Raw genomic sequence first — 19,286 nt, 5'->3', positions numbered from 1 at the left:
GTCTACTCTTTTTGAGTGGATGATTCTTCAGAATTGGTATTCTGCCAGCAATATATGTACTCGAACTTCATCTCCCTCACTTGCCAGAATACATTGCCCAATGACTTGTTCTGCCCTTAACTGAAAGCCTATCTTTCCTTTCTGACTACACAAAATTTGGCAGTCAGTAAATTACAGATAAAAACCCACTCACACTTACTCTAAACCATCAGAGTGTCTCTGCTGCTAGATGGATTAGACTTGACAACAGGCAGTGAACAACAAGTTATATAGAAAGGAGACACCTAGTAGCTGCACTTTGGAGCATTTTTTAGGCTAAGAAAAAGGTGAAGAACAATTTTGTCCGTCATTGTATTGGTTATTAGATGAGCCTAAGTTTATTGAAACAGTGTACCTCCAACTGATGAGCCTTCTGTTGGAAGTACTGTACATGCTCAGGACTGAATTCTCGGACATATGACATTGTATACTAATGCAGCAATATACATTGTTCACAGTGTCAAGTTGTAAAAATACATACTTCATGGTATACTTTTTGTTTTGTGGTCTTCAGCACAGTTATAAAAGGTGTCAATGTATTAAACATAGAGGATACACTTAAGGCCTCCAGTGGGTGAATGGGACACCTATGGAAACATTAAAATGTAGGTTGGGAACTTTTCTCTGCCAGGTACATTTACTCTGTGTATCTCTTTAGTGACCCTTGAAATTGCACTTTGGCAGGTGAATGGGACTCCATAGAAACTCCATATAATTGCTTTGTAGACAGTGCTCAGAAGACACTTACTTTGGAGTTCATCAATAATGTTTACAGTAAATGATAAAGTCTATGGAAGCACAAGCAGGAATCAGTATCACAGCAACTAAAAAGATTACGTCAGAAAGCAGATAAACAATTCTGAAACCAACATTTGTCCCATAGGGCTTTAAAAAAGGTGGAAAACATGAAATTATTTTCCCATAAATGACGCAGAATTGTGTTGTTTCTTCAGACTATTGTTGTGAATGTGGACCTACCCTTAGCAGATTACCCTTACATGATAGTATGGAGACACTGGCATCTTTACTGAACCGTTCAGCTAATGCTACGTTCATATTTGCGTTGCGTCGGGCGCAGGTTCGGGGACGCATAGCGACGCATGCGTCATGCGCCCCTATATTTAACATGGGGGCGCATGGACATGCGTTGTCTTGCGTTTTGTGATGCATGCATCATTTTTGGCGCAAGCGTCAGGGCGCACAGGACGCTACATGTTGCATTTAGTTTGCGTCCAAAATCAAGCCAAAAATGGACGCATGCGTCACAAAACAATGCATTTTTGCATGCGTTTTGCATGCGTTGTGCGTTGCGTCACCGACGCAACGCCCAACAACGCAAATGTGAACGTAGCCTAACATGAACTTTATCTCTGTGACCATCAAACCTAAATATCAGAGGAGTAATTAACCTGCTCCTTGCACACAAAGGTTTCTTCAAAGATTCATATCCTGGGGTAAATATGGAATGCAATTTAATCAATGAAAGTAAATTTGGGGATTTCTTTTTCATTTCATTTATTTTTACTGTCATATTTATAAGGTTTACGGTATATAACAATGAGGTGATAGAGTGCCACACCAAATCTCCAACAAGACCACCATCCAGGGCCAAATGTAATTCATTAACTAATGTTTATATTCCAGGCCTCCTATTTCTTTGAACATCATCATCTTATAAACAAAAAATTAGGAACATCGTACAAGCATTCATTTTCACAATGAATGTTAGTAAAACTTTTTCAAGGTGTCAGATTCTTGCTTTATTCAGTTGTGTAAATGAGGCACAACTCTGTAGGACAGTATTGTCATGATCCAGTCCAGAGATTGTTTTCTGTTATTCTCTGTTATTCCCTCTCTGGACTGGTAATGCGGGTGTTAACACCCTCTGCCTCGCTTTGGAGCTGGCTGGGCTTTTTCATACCTCTGCAGTCTGCTGGCCAGCGTCAGTGATAGTTCATGCTTGCAGGCTAGAGCAGCTGACCCGTATACCCTGCCTCTGACTTCCCATTTTTGTGTGAGACCCATTCCCTATCCCTGATGTAGTGTTTGTCTGGTGGATTTCCTTACAGTGTATGACTCGGTCGGCCTGATCTATGAACCCTGCCTCTTGCTTTCTGTCTCTGATACCTCGTTCCCCGATCAGCTTTGACTTCTGGCTTGTACCCCGACTTTGTCTTACGTCTCACATTTTGGATACCGTGCTCACGTTTGGCTCTGACTTCTGGCTTGTCTCTGACTTCGTGCGTGCTGTGACCTCTGGTACCTCTGCTCCTGACAGTTTCTGACTCTGCTCATCTGACCACTCCTTTGTTACCTGTGACACCTGTGCGGCTGCTCAGTGTTGCTACGCTGTTAGTGTGCAACCTCTTTTCCCTCATTAGCACCCCCTGGTGGAGGTTGCGCTAATCTGCACTGCAGCCGCGTCCCAAGTATAATATGGATATTAAAGTTGACCAAAAAGATTTGCAGGACCCTGGTCTAGCAACCATGTCACTGGTCCATGTCTGCCAACCCAGAGCCCTGTAAACCTCCTAGTCTTACTGGCATCCCCGATGCCTTCTCTTATTAGTAGGCTTGGCTCGACATCATATATGCGTTATGATGCAATATAAGGACATCAAGGTGCCTACTAATCAGAAAAAGCACAATAGGTAAAATGTGCTTGAAGTGGTCCTGCCATGTTTATAATAAATAGGGGTATTCAAGTAACACTGCTTGAACTAGTCATCAGCCAGAATTTTTATAAGTACAGGTACAAAACATTATTGTGTACATGGATGTTATAGAAAAATGTGATAGAAAGGGCAAATGAGAGCGACACTTAAAACTGTGGGTACTGATAGTTAACCAGATTGCCTGGAGTAGTTCCAGAGAACTGGCAATGAATAAAACTCTTGTAGACGAGAGAGGGAAATTCAGATTATGGAGGAGGTTAGTCTTTGAACATTAGCAGGATGAAAAGCATGGGTATAGTGTGAACTGCAGTGGAGTTGGTGCAGTGCGACATATAGGCGGGGACCACTGAAAGTTCAACATAAATGGAGTCTTTATTCTCAGAACTCACACATAGGAGTGATGTCCTCTGTATAGCAGCCGGGTTGCCATAAACACAGCCTAGAACTCAAAACCCGTTGCAGTGGACAATGGCACCACTGTGTTTTTTGGGTGCGTCAACCGCCTGGAAGTCCCTGGCTCTGTGTTAGCGCCACACAGACCTGGGTTTCACAGAACCACCTGCTCTTCAGCTTGCAAACTCCAACACTGACACACCCAAAGCAAAACTGACAGATTTAAATGGAATTGTGGCCATAAAGCCACTTCCAAAACCCAGACTGGAGAGGGGGATTCGCCCCACTACCAAACTTGCAAATCCCTGTAAAAATATAAGCCCTTAACGGGTTTTCCTAAAAAACTTACTGAGTCACTACTTTGACCCAATCCATACTTTCTTTTATTTTGCTTTGTGACTCACAGGCGTCCTACTGTGAACACAAGGCACTCCAGGGGGTTTAATAGGACTCCGTCCACATCGACCCTCACATATGGTCCCCCTCACTGCCTCACAATTATCAGTGCAATTGTATAGGTCAGTGCAAAACTGTGAAGAGCTTTGTGGGTGAGTGATATATTTATGTTGTATTCTATAGCTGATGGGCAACCAGCGCAATGGCTGGCACAGAGCAGAAGCATCAGTATAACAGCTGGCTGCTACATTCAGGATAGATTGGAGAGGTGAGAGTTTGGTAAGAGACCAATAGGTAGAGAATTACAATAGTTCAGGCGAGGATGAATAAGAGTGATATTCATATTTTTTGCAGTTTCAAAGGTAAAAAAAAATTTGGGTTCTGGACATGTTTTTGAGGTGCAGATGACCTGAGAGAGCAAGCGATTGTATATACCGAATGTTGAAAAGATCAAAGATAAATTTAACCTACCACAGTGAGTGAGCTTCTTAGGAGTTATAGTTGACCCACACACCCAGAAATGGAAATATCAGGTTTAGGTAGGTTAGTAGAGGGAGGAAACTCAAGAAGTTCAGTTTTGAAAGATTCAGTTTTAGGCCAGGGTCACATGAGCGATGATTCTCTCATGCAAAAGAACTGGATTGAATTATGTAAATGACACTTGACTCCAACTCTGTCAGAGTTTGAGCAGAGTGTCAGCTTGCAGTGATCCGATTCTTTTGGTAAAAGAAAGAGCATCGTGGTCAGTGGAAAAAAAATGTATATGCAGCACTGAAGGGTTTATCCTGGGGTATTTCTTTTTCTTAATATGGGCCTAGAAACTAATATGTAGGTAGTTGCTACCAACCTGCTTGTTGTGCCGAAGCTGATCTCTGCCAATGTAAGGGGGTCGGGAGTCGAAGGTGCGGTTCTTCTGTGTTCTATGACACTTGCAACCAAATGTCGCCATCAGTAAGGTTGAACAGGAAGATGGTGAGGAATACTATAAATTGTTATGTGGCTGTCTACTGTAGACTTGCGGTCTAGCAGGCAATATTGGTGACCCCTGTTAGTGCCAGTTTAACTACTGAAACTAATTGAAAGACCTGTTGCAGTGAAAGGCCTACTGTTGTGAGTGCAGCCCGTCCAAGCTAAAAACCGACATTAAAACATCGTTAACACAGAGAGATAGTTAATTAGAAGAGTGAATAGAATATTGTAACTATTAAATTTCTGTTATTTCCATTACTGCTGACATTGTGTGACTATTTTGCAATGTTCCCAAATAACTGACTGTTTCCAGAATTTACCTTTCAATTTTGTGTTAGAAAAATAAATAACTCCTCCTCTACATCTGCGTGTTGAATTTTAGTAACCTGTTCACAACAGCACAGAGTGGTCACAGACTGCTCCTTCCTGTGATTCAACAGCTTCCTCTGACATCACAACGACAGAGTGATAGCTTCTCTTCTGCTTTGTTGACGGGGCGTGACTGCCAATGTCATGCTTTTTGACAGCCAACTCCCTGCTGCCTAACTACAGAGAGCCAGCTGTCAATCGGCAAGATATTGGTAGTCACGCTCCTGTTGAAAGAGTAACCCAGAAGAGGAAGAGCTGCTTTCTTGACATTGAGCAGCTTAATTGCTGGCAGGAGCAGTAAATTAACAGGCAGGTAACCTGCCTGTTAGTTTTTAGGCCCATAGTAAGCCAAAAATAAATAATCCTGGATAAACCCTTTAAATACTGGAGATGGGCAAATTTATTCAAATGGAATTAAATTCTACTTGAATTTAACAAAAGTCAGTGTTTGCCAGAATTCAGAATTAATGCAATTTACTCGGCGCCAATTCAGCAAAATGATGAAAGAATGAGACAGCCATGCTAAACTGTAAAAGACAGGATAATGGTTTAAAAATACCCTAGCATCTCACTGCTCACCTCTCCGGCCACCCCAATACTCACTTCCTGATGTCCGGTTCTCAAAGCCTATTTTATGCCACCCTTGCGTGCTGCATGTCCTGTGTCTTTACTCTAAAATGGAATTTACAGTCTTGACCACACCTTTGAGGTCACTGAGCATCGTAAAGTTGTGGCCCACGTTGTGATGTCACGGCTCTTAGGACTGCACAGTGGGCAGTGAACAACGTGGCGGCTGCATAGGTGAGCGGTCATGTGAATATTAATCTTTGTGGGGTTTTTTAGATCTTGTGTTTATTATGCTCTACGGTCTGGAGAGACCCCAGAGCATAATAAGGTAAATATAATTTGTGGAGAATAACTTTAAATCCTCACGATTTTGCATATTTGAATTTTGTCATCTCTCTTAAATACTGTGCGCACTTATTTATTTTTAGCAAATCAATAGATTTTCAATAAAAGCAAACATTTTTCATTAAGTTTATCTTACCAACTTGTGTCCGCAGCTCCTATGCAGACCTCTATGTCTCCATGGTTACAGACTACAAATAAATCTGTGTAGTCTGATCATGCATTCATACTATTTTGATAAGTTAGCATGCAGTAGGAAGTGAGTGGAGTATGATGGCAGGATCTGACTACACACAGAATTTGCTTGTAATAACCGTAGAGACACATAGTCCTGTATCGGAAACACTAGCAGATGACCGAGATTTCATCACAATCATCACAAAACTGGACCAAACAGTATCTGTCTTGGAAACTAAGAAGCAGTAGGAACAAGAGAACACTTTTGTATTATGTAATGTCCATTTATCACTATTTGCTAAAACACCATCCTTATTCATGATGTCATGTCTTAATTAGCATGCTGTGCCTGCTTAATTACCAGGCTGTGCCACTGACATTTATTAATTATTTCACCTATAAAGACATAAGTATTATTTTACACCTTAAAGCACCCTTTATTGTCTTATCTGAAGTCGAAAAATCCCTGGTTAAACCTATTCATAATGTATGCCAAGAACAGATGAGCAAAGTGTATTTGACTCATAAATAATAATATGTGTATGCTACTCATATATTGGGTAAGAAATGCTAATGACCCCAAAAAATAGACTAAAAATATAATTTAATATTTCCCTGCTGACATCTTGGTGCAGTGTTTTTCTCCACAAAAAAGCTGCACAAAGTACTGTTTGAAATACAGCAAACAACAGCAATTTTGCTGAAATCACCCTTAAAATAGCATGCATATAAAATATAGCTGGATGTAATTAAATAAACCTTTAAATAAATAACTTTATCCAGCAAAATTACAGGTATAAACATAGTACAGTAACACATTGAGGGGGAATTTATCAAGCAATTTGCACCACTTTAGTGGCATTAAAAAGTTGTAAATTTTGCTGTAATCTATATATTGGAGCAAAAATGGGGAAATTTTCTTGATACTTACAAATCTAAAAAAGAGGTAATAAAAGGGTTTATCAGAACGGGGTGTGGTCAATTATCACTAAAGTCAGAAAATAGAACAAATGTCATTTTCTATCTCTAGGACAGTCCAAGACACGTCAAATTTATTAAAAGGCATGTACTGTTTGGTGCATTTTATTGCAAATTTTTTTTAGAAATAGCCAGACGTAAAAAAAATGGCACCTATAGGTCCTTTGAGCTATCTATGTCCACCTGTATGATGTCTGTATAAGAAATTCTGCAATGACATAACAGTATGTTTGCTGTATTTAATCATATAATGCAGTATTAATAAAAAATATATTTTATCTTTCTCTGCAGGTCGTAAGTTCCTAATAGCCAATGCCCAGATGGACAACTGTGCTATAATCTATTGCAATGATGGTTTTTGCGACATGTTTGGCTACTCCAGGGTGGAGGTCATGCAGAGACCTTGTACTTGTGACTTTCTAACGGGTCCAGAAACAACCCACAACAGCATCACACAACTCACTCAGGCCCTACTTGGATCTGAAGAGCGAAAGTTGGAAATCTTATACTACAGGAAGGAAGGTAAGAAAAGCATATACCTAAGACTCTGGACACAGCAAACCCTCATCTTTAAAATCGTAGAAATAATCAGAAGTCAATCTATTTAAGTAGGACAACCTAAAGAGCTGACATATATCACTTATCTGCCGGATTGTTCCGTAGGCAAGGTTGCGCATACCATCTGTTGCCATTTCACTGTCTATGGGACCGACAAAGATAGACTGTTCAGCTTAACCTTCTTATAGGCCTACAACAAATATAGAGAGCCTAAACCAAAAAGACCAAAATAGTGAAGTACTGAGATACAGTTTCCTTTTGCAAGGTATGAAATTGATTGCTAAAGATCTATAAGACACAGTATATCTAAAGCCTGACTGTTTCACCACTGTGACTTCTTCTGGGGTATGGATAGTTTTGAACTCCACATCATATTTATACTAATCATCCGGGTCCACCCCAAATACCTATATACAAAGGTTTTTCTGTATAAAAAAAAATCATTAAATGACATCTATCTTTATTCTGCCTGAACATACATATCTGATAATGTAATAAAAATACATCAATGAATTATGTCAATCTAAAAAATAGGAATACAGCCGTGTGAAATTTAGCTCATGTGAAATCAAATGTTACGGTCAAAAAAATGTTTGTTTGTTTTTTTACCGAGTTAATATTTGATTGGGTGATGGCACAAATGACTGTCTATGCCACTCAATCCAGACTGGAATTAGGAGAACAAGTGGGGGAACTTAGGATCCCATTCTAGTGATCAGTAGCAGTCGAGGCGACTAGACATTGATTAACCCTTCATGTATTCATAAAATAGTATACAAAAATAAATTTGGAAAACAATTACTATAGAACTGAATTATCTAAATTTGCTTTCTTAAACTAGTGTGCGTCCAAATGATACAGCCACAATACAGACGTAAAAATGGGGTTATAAATCATGGCTATAAGTAATCTGCCTTCTACTGAGACTCTTTTGACAATATCCCACCTTTATATACTCCATCTGTTAAAGTGATTTGTCACCAGATTTCACAACATTAACGAGAACCTGTCATCATGGTTATACATATTAAACTAAAGGCATTGCCATAAAGATGATGATATACTGATTTAATACATACTTTCAGTGAAGAAATCAGAAGCCTGGGTTTTATAAAATCATCATTAGGAGTTTTGGTCTCTGTGCATCAGGACGGGCCTGTTGGGCGGGACTGTGAGTAGGGTCTTCCACTCTGCCATGGCCCCTGTGCTGTCTATTTTCTTCCTTATTTAAATTCTGAGCCAGCGATGTCCGAGCCGCGGGCGGCACTTGTGCAGATTGATCTCTCAATGGGCTTCAATAAAAGGGTGAGATCTCAATCTGCGCATGCACCATTACCGGCGACATTTTATTGAAGTGTATAGAGAGATCAATATGCAAAAACAACTGGGATGGCGCCGGCACGGAATTTATCTCAGGAAGAAGATAGACAGCAGGTTCTCTTTAACTGCAAACATAAAATATATATTTTAGTCCTGTTGAGGCTAGTATACTTTGAAAATCATGTCAGAATAGCTGTATAATCCTGATATTAAGATGAACTTTTTATGAGCTCAGCTATAGAATGACATAGCTGATAAGCTTAAGTTAATTGAGTCCCTGCCCACCCACCCTGTCTGACTGACAGCTGCAGCTTGTACTAAGCAGTTTAAGATTTCAACAGCAGCAGGGGGGAGGGACAGTGAGGAGGGAGTCACCAATCAGGCAAGGAGATTGAGTGTACACTTTAGAAAGGATTATTCTGCCAGTCTGACCTGGATGTTCATGGTAAGTACACTAACTTTATCAGTTCTAAGATATTTATTTAATCCCTTTCCATCCTTAGACATATAGGTACATCTAAGGTTGGCTCCCCCTGTTTGCTGCGGGCTCCGGCGATGAGCCCGCAACTTTTCTGACACATGTCAGCTGATTTCATTAACTGATATGTACCACTAACAGCCACGGGTGGAATTGCGATCCATCCGTGGCCATTAACATGTTAAATGACGCTGTCAATCTCTGACAGCGGTATTTAACATGCTCGCACCGGAAGCGTGTCACTAATCCCACCCATCGGTGCCCGTGTCACATGACCACGGGTTGCCAATGGGTTGGCACTACAAGGAGGAGACCCCTGTGGTTGGCATGAGCTCATAGTAAGTGAGCATTTCTGCTGCACAGAGCAAAGCTGAAGCCCTGCTCTGTGTTGCACAAACGATTAGATGATTGCAGCTTCTAGTCTCCCAAGGAGGCTATTGAAGCAAGTGTAAAGTAAGAAAAAATGTTTTTAAAAATATATTTAAAAAATTGCCGCATTCAGAATCACCTGATCTATCTATATATAAAAAGAATGAATCCAATCGGTGAACGGCGTAGTGAGAAAAAAAATCAAAACGCCAGAATTACATTTTTTTGGTCACTGAAGCATTGCATTAAAATGCATGCAATAACGGGCGATCAAAAGATCGTATCTGCACCAAAATGGTTTCAATAAAAAACATCAGCTTGGCACACAAAAAATAAGCCCTCACCCAACCCGAGATCACGAAAAATTGAGACGCTACTAGTCTTGGAAAAATAGCGCCTTTTTTTTTTTTTTTTTTAGAAACTTTGAATTTTTTTCACCACTTAAATAAAAAAGAACCTATACATGTTTGGTGTCTACGAACTCATAATGACCTGGAGAATCATAATGGCAGGTCAGTTTTAACATTTGGTGAACAAGGTAAAAAAAAATAAACAAAAACAATTGTGAAATTGCACTTTTTTTGCAATTTCACTGCATCTTGAATTTTTTTTCCTGTTTTCCAGTAAACTATATGGCAAAAACCAATGGTGTCGTTCAAAAGTACACCTTGTCCCGCAAAAATCAATATATATATATATATATTTACACACACACACACACATATATATATATGCTTGATTTGGATGTCATTACTATAGACCCTTTTATCCTAGTAATTTGCAACCATGATTAAGTTTAGGTACAATATATCGGCCTGGACGGCAGGGCCGGCCCGAACGTATAGGCGAACTAGGCGGCCGCCTAGGGCGCCGACCCTAAGGGGGCGCCAGAGAAAAAATAGAAAAAATTATAAAAAAATCTTTTCAAAAGGCAAAAGGTGTATGGAGCGGAGCTAAATGTGTACGAGGTGTACGGAGCGGAGCCGCGTGTGTACGAGGTGTATGGAGCGGAGCACGTGTGTAGGAGTAGCTATTTGTGGCCATTATACGGTACGAAGTATCAGGTGCGGCCAATATACAGTATGGAGCATCATGTGTGGTCATTATACAGTATGGAGCATCATGTGTGGCCATTATACAGTATGGAGCATCATGTGTGGCCATTATACAGTATGGAGCATCATGTGTGGCCATTATACAGTATGGAGCACTGTGTGGCCATATTTTTTTGTTTATAATTATTCTTTATGAAACAGTGTGATCAGCAGTGCTAAATGGGTGTGGTTGTGACGTGGATATGGGTGTGGCTAGTTATGAATGGGTGTGGTCAGAGGTGGGGCCTAAAATTTGCCACGGTGCGCGTTGCGCGCCGCAAACTTTGTTCCTCTTTCCCATCTTCAAAAGTTGGGAGGTATGTTAAAAGTAGTAGGGGCGCAACAAAATAGTTTCGCCTAGGGCGCCGTAATCTCTCGGGCCGGCCCTGCTGGACGGTACAGTTCATCCAGGACTGTGTCTTCTGTATGGCAGAGATTCCTGTCAGGTTTTGAAACCAATGACCTATTTCATGTCCTGTTAGTATGTGCACAGGCATTTCTATAAAAAGTCACGTTAATCAGTGTCTATAACATTAAGTGGTCCTCCTGCCCCGTGGGACTCTCACAACGATGACAAGCCGCTCTTCCTGGCCTCATCATATTAGAACATCAGGAGAAACATTACAGCAATGGGGATGGCCTGGTAATGCAGCCCAGGGGAGGCTTCTGTGTGTGCCTGGCTATGTGAGCATATTAATGGCAGGCAGAGAGTCCCACCAGACCTCGGCTTACTATTTAGGGCAGGAAAAGACAAAGTCACAATAATTGTTCTTTCTAAATTAGGACCCAGAATAAAAGAAGCGAAAGAGAAGGACAAAAAAGACTCTTACATAGCTGTGCTAATCAGGGGTGGATTAAGTGTAGCCAGGGCCCCGGGCTGTTCAGACACTGTGGGCCCCCCCTGGTTATGTGACGGGGGTCATGTGATACCCGAACCAGATTATTCCAGAAAAATGGCCGGGCCCTACTCTACTGTAACCTATTAAATATTTGTTAAAATCTGCAATACAATTTAGGTATATTTTGACCAATAATATCACATACAAGGAACAAATACCACTGCGCCACGACCAGACCACAAATTACAACCACAGTGATCGAATAATATCACATACAAGGAACAAATACCACTGCACCATGTCAAGACCACATATTACCACCACTTGGTGACCAAATAGCACATTCAAGGGACAAATACCACAACACCATTTCCAGACCACATATTACCACCACATAGTGACTGAATACTACAATACTGATCAGTAATTAAAAAAAACAAAACACAATACTATCACCATAAGTGCCAGTATTCACAGGAGATCTGTACTTAGTATGCAGTGTCTGTGTAGAGGTAATACAGAGATCACTGGTGACATTGTACACAGGACCTCTGTATATAGTATACAGTGTATAGTGTCAGTGTATAGGTAACACTGACTCACCAGTGACGTCTCTAGGTGAAGTCCTTCATCTTTCATCCAGCACAGACCGCCATCATTTCTTCCAGCCAGGACTCGTTTCTGCAGGAAATAACACCGTTATCTCGAGCTCCGCTTGCAGAACACATTACTTAATTTTTCACAACTTCTACATTACACCACATGGAGAAAAAAAGGCAATATAGTGTCACTCTGCACAGTAACAGGACTGCCCCCCCATTTAAAACAGTATACTAAAAAAATAAAATAAATACATCACTGCAGTAATAATATCCCTTAATTAGCCCCTATGGTAATAATATTCCCCACCCTGGCCCCATGTGTCTCATTCCTGGCTCCAGCCATATGTTCTCCCATCCTGCACTCATGAGTATCCATTCTACCCCATATGATCTCCCCATCCTGCCCCATCTGTCTCCATCGTATCCATCCTGCCCCATGATCCAATCCTGCCCCATGTCTTTCATTCTGCCCCGTGTCTCCAATCATACCCCGTGTCTACATTTTGCCCATGCCTCCAGTCCTGCCCCCAGTGTGTCCAGCAATCTGCCCCAGTGTGTCCAGCATATTACCCCCAGTGTGTCCAGCATATTACCTCCAGTGTGTCCAGCAATCTGCCCCAGTGTGTCCTGTTGTGAACTCTGTTTTGCTTTCACTTGTTGCCGGCTGTCGATGTAATCAGTGCTACTCAGATTCCTTCTGACTACCTTGCTCCCAGTCCATCCAGGACAAGCTAAGTTTTGTTTGCTCATTTTTTGATCAGCAGTGTTTATCATGTTTTCCTGTCCAGCTTGCTAAAATGTGATTCCCTCGCTTGCTGGATGCTCTAGTGGACTGAGTTTCTCCCCACACACCATTAGTTGGTGCGTGGGTTCTTGAAATCTCAGGATGGATATTTTGTAAGGGTTTTTTTATTGATCGCATAGACCCCTGCTCTATTTTCTGCTTTCTAGTACTAGTGGGCCTCTTTTGCTGAATCTGATTTCATCCCTACGTATGTGCCTTCTTCTTACTTCACCGTTAATATTTGTTGGGGGCTACTATATCTTTGGGGATTATTTCTCTGGAGGCAAGCGAGGTCTTTCTTTCTCTTTAGGGGTAGCTAGTTCCTCAGGCTGGCTCGAGACGTCTAGGAATTTTTTAGGCACGTTCACCGGCTACCTCTATTTGTGTTGGATAGGTTCAGATTTGCGATCAGTCCAGTTACCATCTCCCTAGAGCTTGTCCTTAGTTTATTCACTTGCTGGTCTATTCGTGATCCTCGGCCATTAAGGATCATAACAGTACAGCCGGCCAGTAAAGTGTTAATTGCATGGCAGAAGCAGGAAAAAAGAAGCCTTGAGAATTTTTTTTTTTTTTTGCCGTGTGTCTAGCTGCTGAGGCTAGCTTCTCTCCACCTCTTAATCTTGGTGTGGCTTTGAGTTCAGCTGCTGACATGGATGTCCAGAGCTTGGCTTCCAGTCTGGATCATCTTGCTGCTAGGGTTCAAAGTATTCAGGATTTTGTTGTTCACAGTCCTATGTCAGAGCCTAGAATACCTATTCCGGAGTTGTTTTCTGGAGATAGATCTAGGTTCCTGAATTTTAGGAACAATTGTAAGTTGTTTCTTTCTTTGAAACCTCGTTCCTCTGGTGATGCCGTTCAGCAAGTTAAGATTATCATTTCCTTTTTGCGCGGTGACCCTCAAGATTGGGCCTTCGCATTGGCGCCAGGGGATCCTGCATTGCTTAGTGTAGATGCGTTTTTTCTAGCCCTTGGATTGCTCTATGAGGAACCTAATCTTGAGAACCAGGCTGAAAAAACGTTATTGGCCCTCTCGCAGGGGCAAGATCAAGCAGAGGTGTACTGCCAGAAATTTCGGAAATGGTCGGTGCTTACTCAGTGGAATGAGTGTGCCCTGGCTGCAAATTTCAGAGAAGGTCTTTCTGAAGCCATTAAGAATGTCATGGTGGGGTTCCCTACGCCTGCAGGTCTGAATGAGTCAATGACTCTGGCCATTCAGATTGATCGGCGTTTGCGGGAGCGCAAACCTGTGCACCATTTGGCGGTGTCTTCTGAACAGACACCTGAATCTATGCAATGTGACAGAATTCTGACCAGAAGTGAACGGCAAAATTATAGATGGCAAAATGGGTTGTGCTTTTACTGTGGTGACTCAGCTCATGTTATCTCAGCATGCTCTAAGCGCAAAAAAAAGGTTGATAAATCTGTCACCATCGGTACTTTACAGCCTAAGTTCATTTTGTCTGTTACCCTGATTTGTGCCCTGTCATCTTACCCGGTTAATGCTTTTGTAGATTCAGGTGCCGCCCTGAGTCTGATGGATTGGTCATTTGCCAGGTGCTGTGGTTTTGATTTGGAGCCTTTAAAATTCCCTATTCCACTAAGGGGAATTGATTCTACACCATTGGCTACGAATAGACCTCAGTACTGGACACAAGTGACCATGTGCATGACTCCTGTTCATCAGGAGGTGATTCGCTTTCTTGTACTGCATAATTTGCATGATGTCGTCGTGTTGGGTCTACCATGGTTGCAGACTCATAATCCAGTCCTGGATTGGAAAGCTATGTCGGTGTCAAGTTGGGGTTGTCAGGGAATTCATGGTGACGCTCCTGTGGTGTCAATTGCTTCGTCCACTCCTTCTGAAGTCTGTCATGATCTCTGCAGGCAGAGATCATAGCAAGCCTATAGAGGGACAAGCTCTCGGAAGATGGAACTATACTGACCATGAACTAAGCCTGCCGCGCAACTAAAAATAGCCAGGTAGCATTTCCTATTTTATCGCTAGATGCCCAGCTCTGGCCTAAGACCTAAATAGCTAGCAGAGGGAAATATAAGACCTGGCTCACCTCTAGAGAAATATTCCAAAGAAGACAGTAGCCCCCCACATATAATGACGGTGAGTTCAGATGAAACAACAAACGCAGCAGGAAAATAGTCTTAGCAAATTTGAGGTCCGCTTACTAGATAGCAGAAGACAGATAGTATACTTTCATGGTCAGCAGAAAAACACTAACAAAACACCATCCAGAGATTACCTTAAACTCTGGCATTAACTCATAACGCCAGAGTAGCAATCCCTGATCAACGAGAGCTTTCCAGACACAGTAACAAAACTTCAGCTGTGAACTGGAACAAATAGGCGAAACAAAACATGGACAAAAGTCCAACTTATCTAGTAGTTGTCTAGAAGCAGGAACAAGCACTGAGAGGCATCAGATAACATTGTTGACCGGCAAGAAACCACCAGAGAAATGAGCTTAAATAGCGACACCCACTACTGATGGAACCAGGTGAAACAGGAAAGAGGATGACAAGTCCAATTCCACAAGCGGCCACCGGGGGAGCCCAGAATCCAAATTCACAACAGTACCCCCCCCTCAAGGAGGGGGCACCGAACCCTCACCAGATCCACCAGGGCGACCAGGATGAGCCCTATGGAAGGCACGAACAAGATCAGAAGCATGAACATCAGATGCATTGACCCAAGAATTATCCTCCTGGCCGTAACCCTTCCAGTTGACCAGATACTGGAGTTTCCGTCTGGAAACACGAGAGTCCAAAATTTTCTCCACAACGTACTCCAACTCACCCTCAACCAACACCGGAGCAGGAGGCTCAACTGAAGGTACAACAGGTACCTCATACCTGCGCAATAACGACCGATGAAAAACGTTATGAATGGAAAAGGACGCAGGGAGGTCCAAACGGAAAGAAACAGGATTAAGAATCTCCAATATTCTATAAGGGCCGATGAACCGAGGTTTAAACTTAGGAGAAGAGACCCTCATAGGGACAAAACGAGAAGACAACCACACTAAATCTCCAACACAAAGCCGAGAACCAACACGACGATGACGGTTGGCAAAACGCTGAGTCTTCTCCTGGGACAACTTCAAATTGTCCATAACCTGCCCCCAGATGTGATGCAATCTCTCCACCACCGCATCCACTCCAGGACAATCCGAGGATTCCACCTGACCGGAGGAAAATCGAGGGTGAAACCCCGAATTACAGAAAAACGGGGACACCAAGGTGGAAGAACTGGCCCGATTATTGAGGGCGAACTCTGCCAATGGCAAAAAAGCAACCCAATCATCCTGGTCAGCAGAGACAAAACACCTCAGATATGTCTCAAGGGTCTGATTAGTCCGCTCGGTCTGGCCATTAGTCTGAGGGTGAAAAGCAGATGAAAAAGACAAATCTATGCCCATCCTAGCACAGAATGCCCGCCAAAATCTAGACACAAATTGGGTACCTCTGTCAGAAACAATATTCTCAGGAATACCGTGCAATCGGACAACATTCTGAAAAAACAGAGGAACCAACTCAGAAGAAGAAGGCAACTTGGGCAGAGGAACCAAATGGACCATTTTAGAGAAACGGTCACAGACCACCCAGATGACAGACATCTTCTGGGAAACAGGCAGATCTGAAATAAAATCCATCGAGATGTGTGTCCAAGGCCTCTTAGGAATAGGCAAGGGCAACAGCAGTCCGCTAGCCCGAGAACTACAAGACTTGGCCCGAGCACAAACGTCACATGACTGCACAAAGACTCGCACATCTCGTGACAGGGAAGGCCACCAGAAGGATCTTGCCACCAAATCCCTGGTACCAAAAATTCCGGGATGACCTGCCAATGCAGAAGAATGTACCTCAGAGATGACTCTGCTGGTCCAATCATCCGGAACAAACAGTCTATCAGGCGGACAACGATCCGGTCTATCCGCCTGAAACTCTTGCAAGGACCGCCGCAGATCAGGAGAAACGGCCGACAAAATTACTCCCTCCCTAAGGATACCTGTGGGTTCAGAATTACCAGGAGAGTCCGGGTCAAAACTCCTAGAAAGGGCATCTGCCTTAACATTCTTAGAACCCGGTAGGTATGACACCACAAAATTAAAGCGAGAAAAAAATAAAGACCAGCGCGCCTGTCTAGGATTCAGGCGTCTGGCAGTCTCAAGATAAATCAAATTTTTGTGGTCAGTCAATACCACCACCTGATGCCTAGCCCCCTCGAGCCAATGGCGCCACTCCTCAAACGCCCACTTCATGGCCAAAAGCTCCCGATTCCCAACATCATAATTCCGCTCTGCGGGCGAAAATTTGCGAGAAAAGAAGGCACAAGGCCTAATGACGGAGCAGTCGGAACCTTTCTGCGACAACACTGCCCCAGCTCCGATCTCCGAAGCGTCAACCTCAACCTGAAAAGGCAGATTCACATCAGGCTGACGCAACACAGGGGCAGAGGCAAAACGGCGCTTAAGCTCCTGAAAGGCCTCTACAGCATGAGGGGACCAATTAGCAACATCAGCGCCTTGTCTGGTCAAATCAGTCAGTGGTTTAACGACATCCGAAAAACCAGCAATAAATCGGCGGTAAAAGTTGGCAAAGCCCAAAAATCTCTGAAGACCCTTAAGAGAGGAGGGCTGAGTCCAGTCACAAATAGCTTGCACCTTGACGGGATCCATCTCAATGGAAGAGGGAGAAAAAATATACCCCAAAAAGGAAATTTTCTGGACCCCAAAAACGCACTTAGACCCCTTCACACATAAAGAATTAGACCGCAGCACCTGAAAAACTCTCCTGACCTGCTGGACATGAGAGTCCCAGTCATCAGAAAAAATCAGAATATCATCCAGATATATTATCATAAATTTATCCAGAAAATCGCGGAAAATATCATGCATAAAAGACTGGAAAACTGAAGGGGCATTAGAAAGACCAAAAGGCATGACCAAATACTCAAAGTGGCCCTCGGGCGTATTAAATGCGGTCTTCCACTCATCCCCCTGCCTGATCCGCACCAAATTATACGCCCCACGAAGATCAATTTTAGAGAACCACTTAGCACCCTCTATACGAGCAAACAAATCAGTAAGCAATGGCAATGGGTATTGATACTTAACAGTGATCTTATTCAGAAGCCGATAATCAATACATGGTCTCAAAGAGCCGTCTTTTTTTGAGACAAAGAAAAACCCAGCTCCCAAGGGAGAAGAAGATGGACGAATATGTCCCTTTTCCAAAGACTCCTTTATATATTCCCGCATAGCAGCATGTTCCGGCACAGACAAATTAAACAAACGACCCTTTGGATATTTACAACCCGGTATCAAATCTATGGCACAATCGCACTCACGGTGCGGAGGTAACGACCCAAGCTTGGGTTCGTCAAAGACGTCTTGATAATCAGAGAGGAACTCAGGGACTTCAGAGGGAATGGACGACGAAATAGAAACCAAAGGTACGTCCCCATGAATACCCTTACATCCCCAGCTCAACACAGACATTGCTCTCCAGTCCAAGACTGGGTTGTGAGACTGCAACCATGGCAATCCCAGTACCAAATCGTCATGTAAATTATACAGCACCAGGAAACGAATAATCTCCTGGTGATCCGGATTGATACGCATGGTTACTTGTGTCCAGTATTGTGGTTTATTATTAGCCAATGGGGTGGAGTCAATCCCCTTCAGAGGAATAAGAGTCTCCAAAGGCTCTAAATCAAAACCACAACGATTGGCAAAGGACCAATCCATAAGACTCAGAGCGGCGCCAGAGTCAACATAGGCGTCCGTGGCAATGGATGACAAAGAACAAATCAGGGTTACAGACAAAATAAACTTAGACTGAATGGTGCCAATGGAAACAGACTTATCAAGCTTCTTTGTACGCCTAGAGCATGCTGATATAACATGAGTAGAATCCCCACAATAGAAACACAATCCATTCTTCCGTCTAAAATTCTGTCGCTCGCTCCTGGACAGAATTCTATCACACTGCATACTTTCTGGCGTCTTTTCCATAGACACCGCCAGATGGTGCACCGGTTTGCGCTCCCGCAGACGCCTATCAATCTGAATAGCCATTGTCATGGACTCATTCAGACCTGCAGGCAAAGGGAACCCCACCATAACATCCTTAACGGCATCAGAGAGACCTTCTCTGAAAGTTGCCGCCAAGGCGCACTCATTCCACTGAGTAAGCACAGACCATTTACGGAATTTTTGGCAGAAAACTTCAGCTTCGTCTTGCCCCTGAGATAGTGCCATCAAAGTTTTTTCTGCCTGAAGTTCCAAATGAGGTTCCTCATAAAGCAAGCCCAAGGCCAGAA

The 19,286-nt window shown here is 42.8% G+C and overlaps 1 protein-coding gene across 1 annotated transcript in view; it reads left to right on the top strand.

The window, feature by feature from the left end:
- Positions 1–7,202: 7,202 nt before the first annotated feature.
- Positions 7,203–19,286, top strand: part of KCNH6 (potassium voltage-gated channel subfamily H member 6) — a 297,423-nt gene continuing 285,339 nt past the window's right edge. The window contains exon 1 of the mRNA XM_077252667.1: positions 7,203–7,427. Within this exon, the coding sequence (XP_077108782.1) occupies positions 7,226–7,427 (202 nt within the window). The 5' untranslated portion in view covers positions 7,203–7,225. The remainder of the gene's footprint in view (positions 7,428–19,286) is intronic.

This window comes from Ranitomeya variabilis, chromosome 4 (assembly GCF_051348905.1).
Source record: "Ranitomeya variabilis isolate aRanVar5 chromosome 4, aRanVar5.hap1, whole genome shotgun sequence".
Lineage (NCBI taxonomy): Eukaryota > Metazoa > Chordata > Amphibia > Anura > Dendrobatidae > Ranitomeya > Ranitomeya variabilis.
This window is presented reverse-complemented; position numbering and strand designations above follow the sequence as displayed.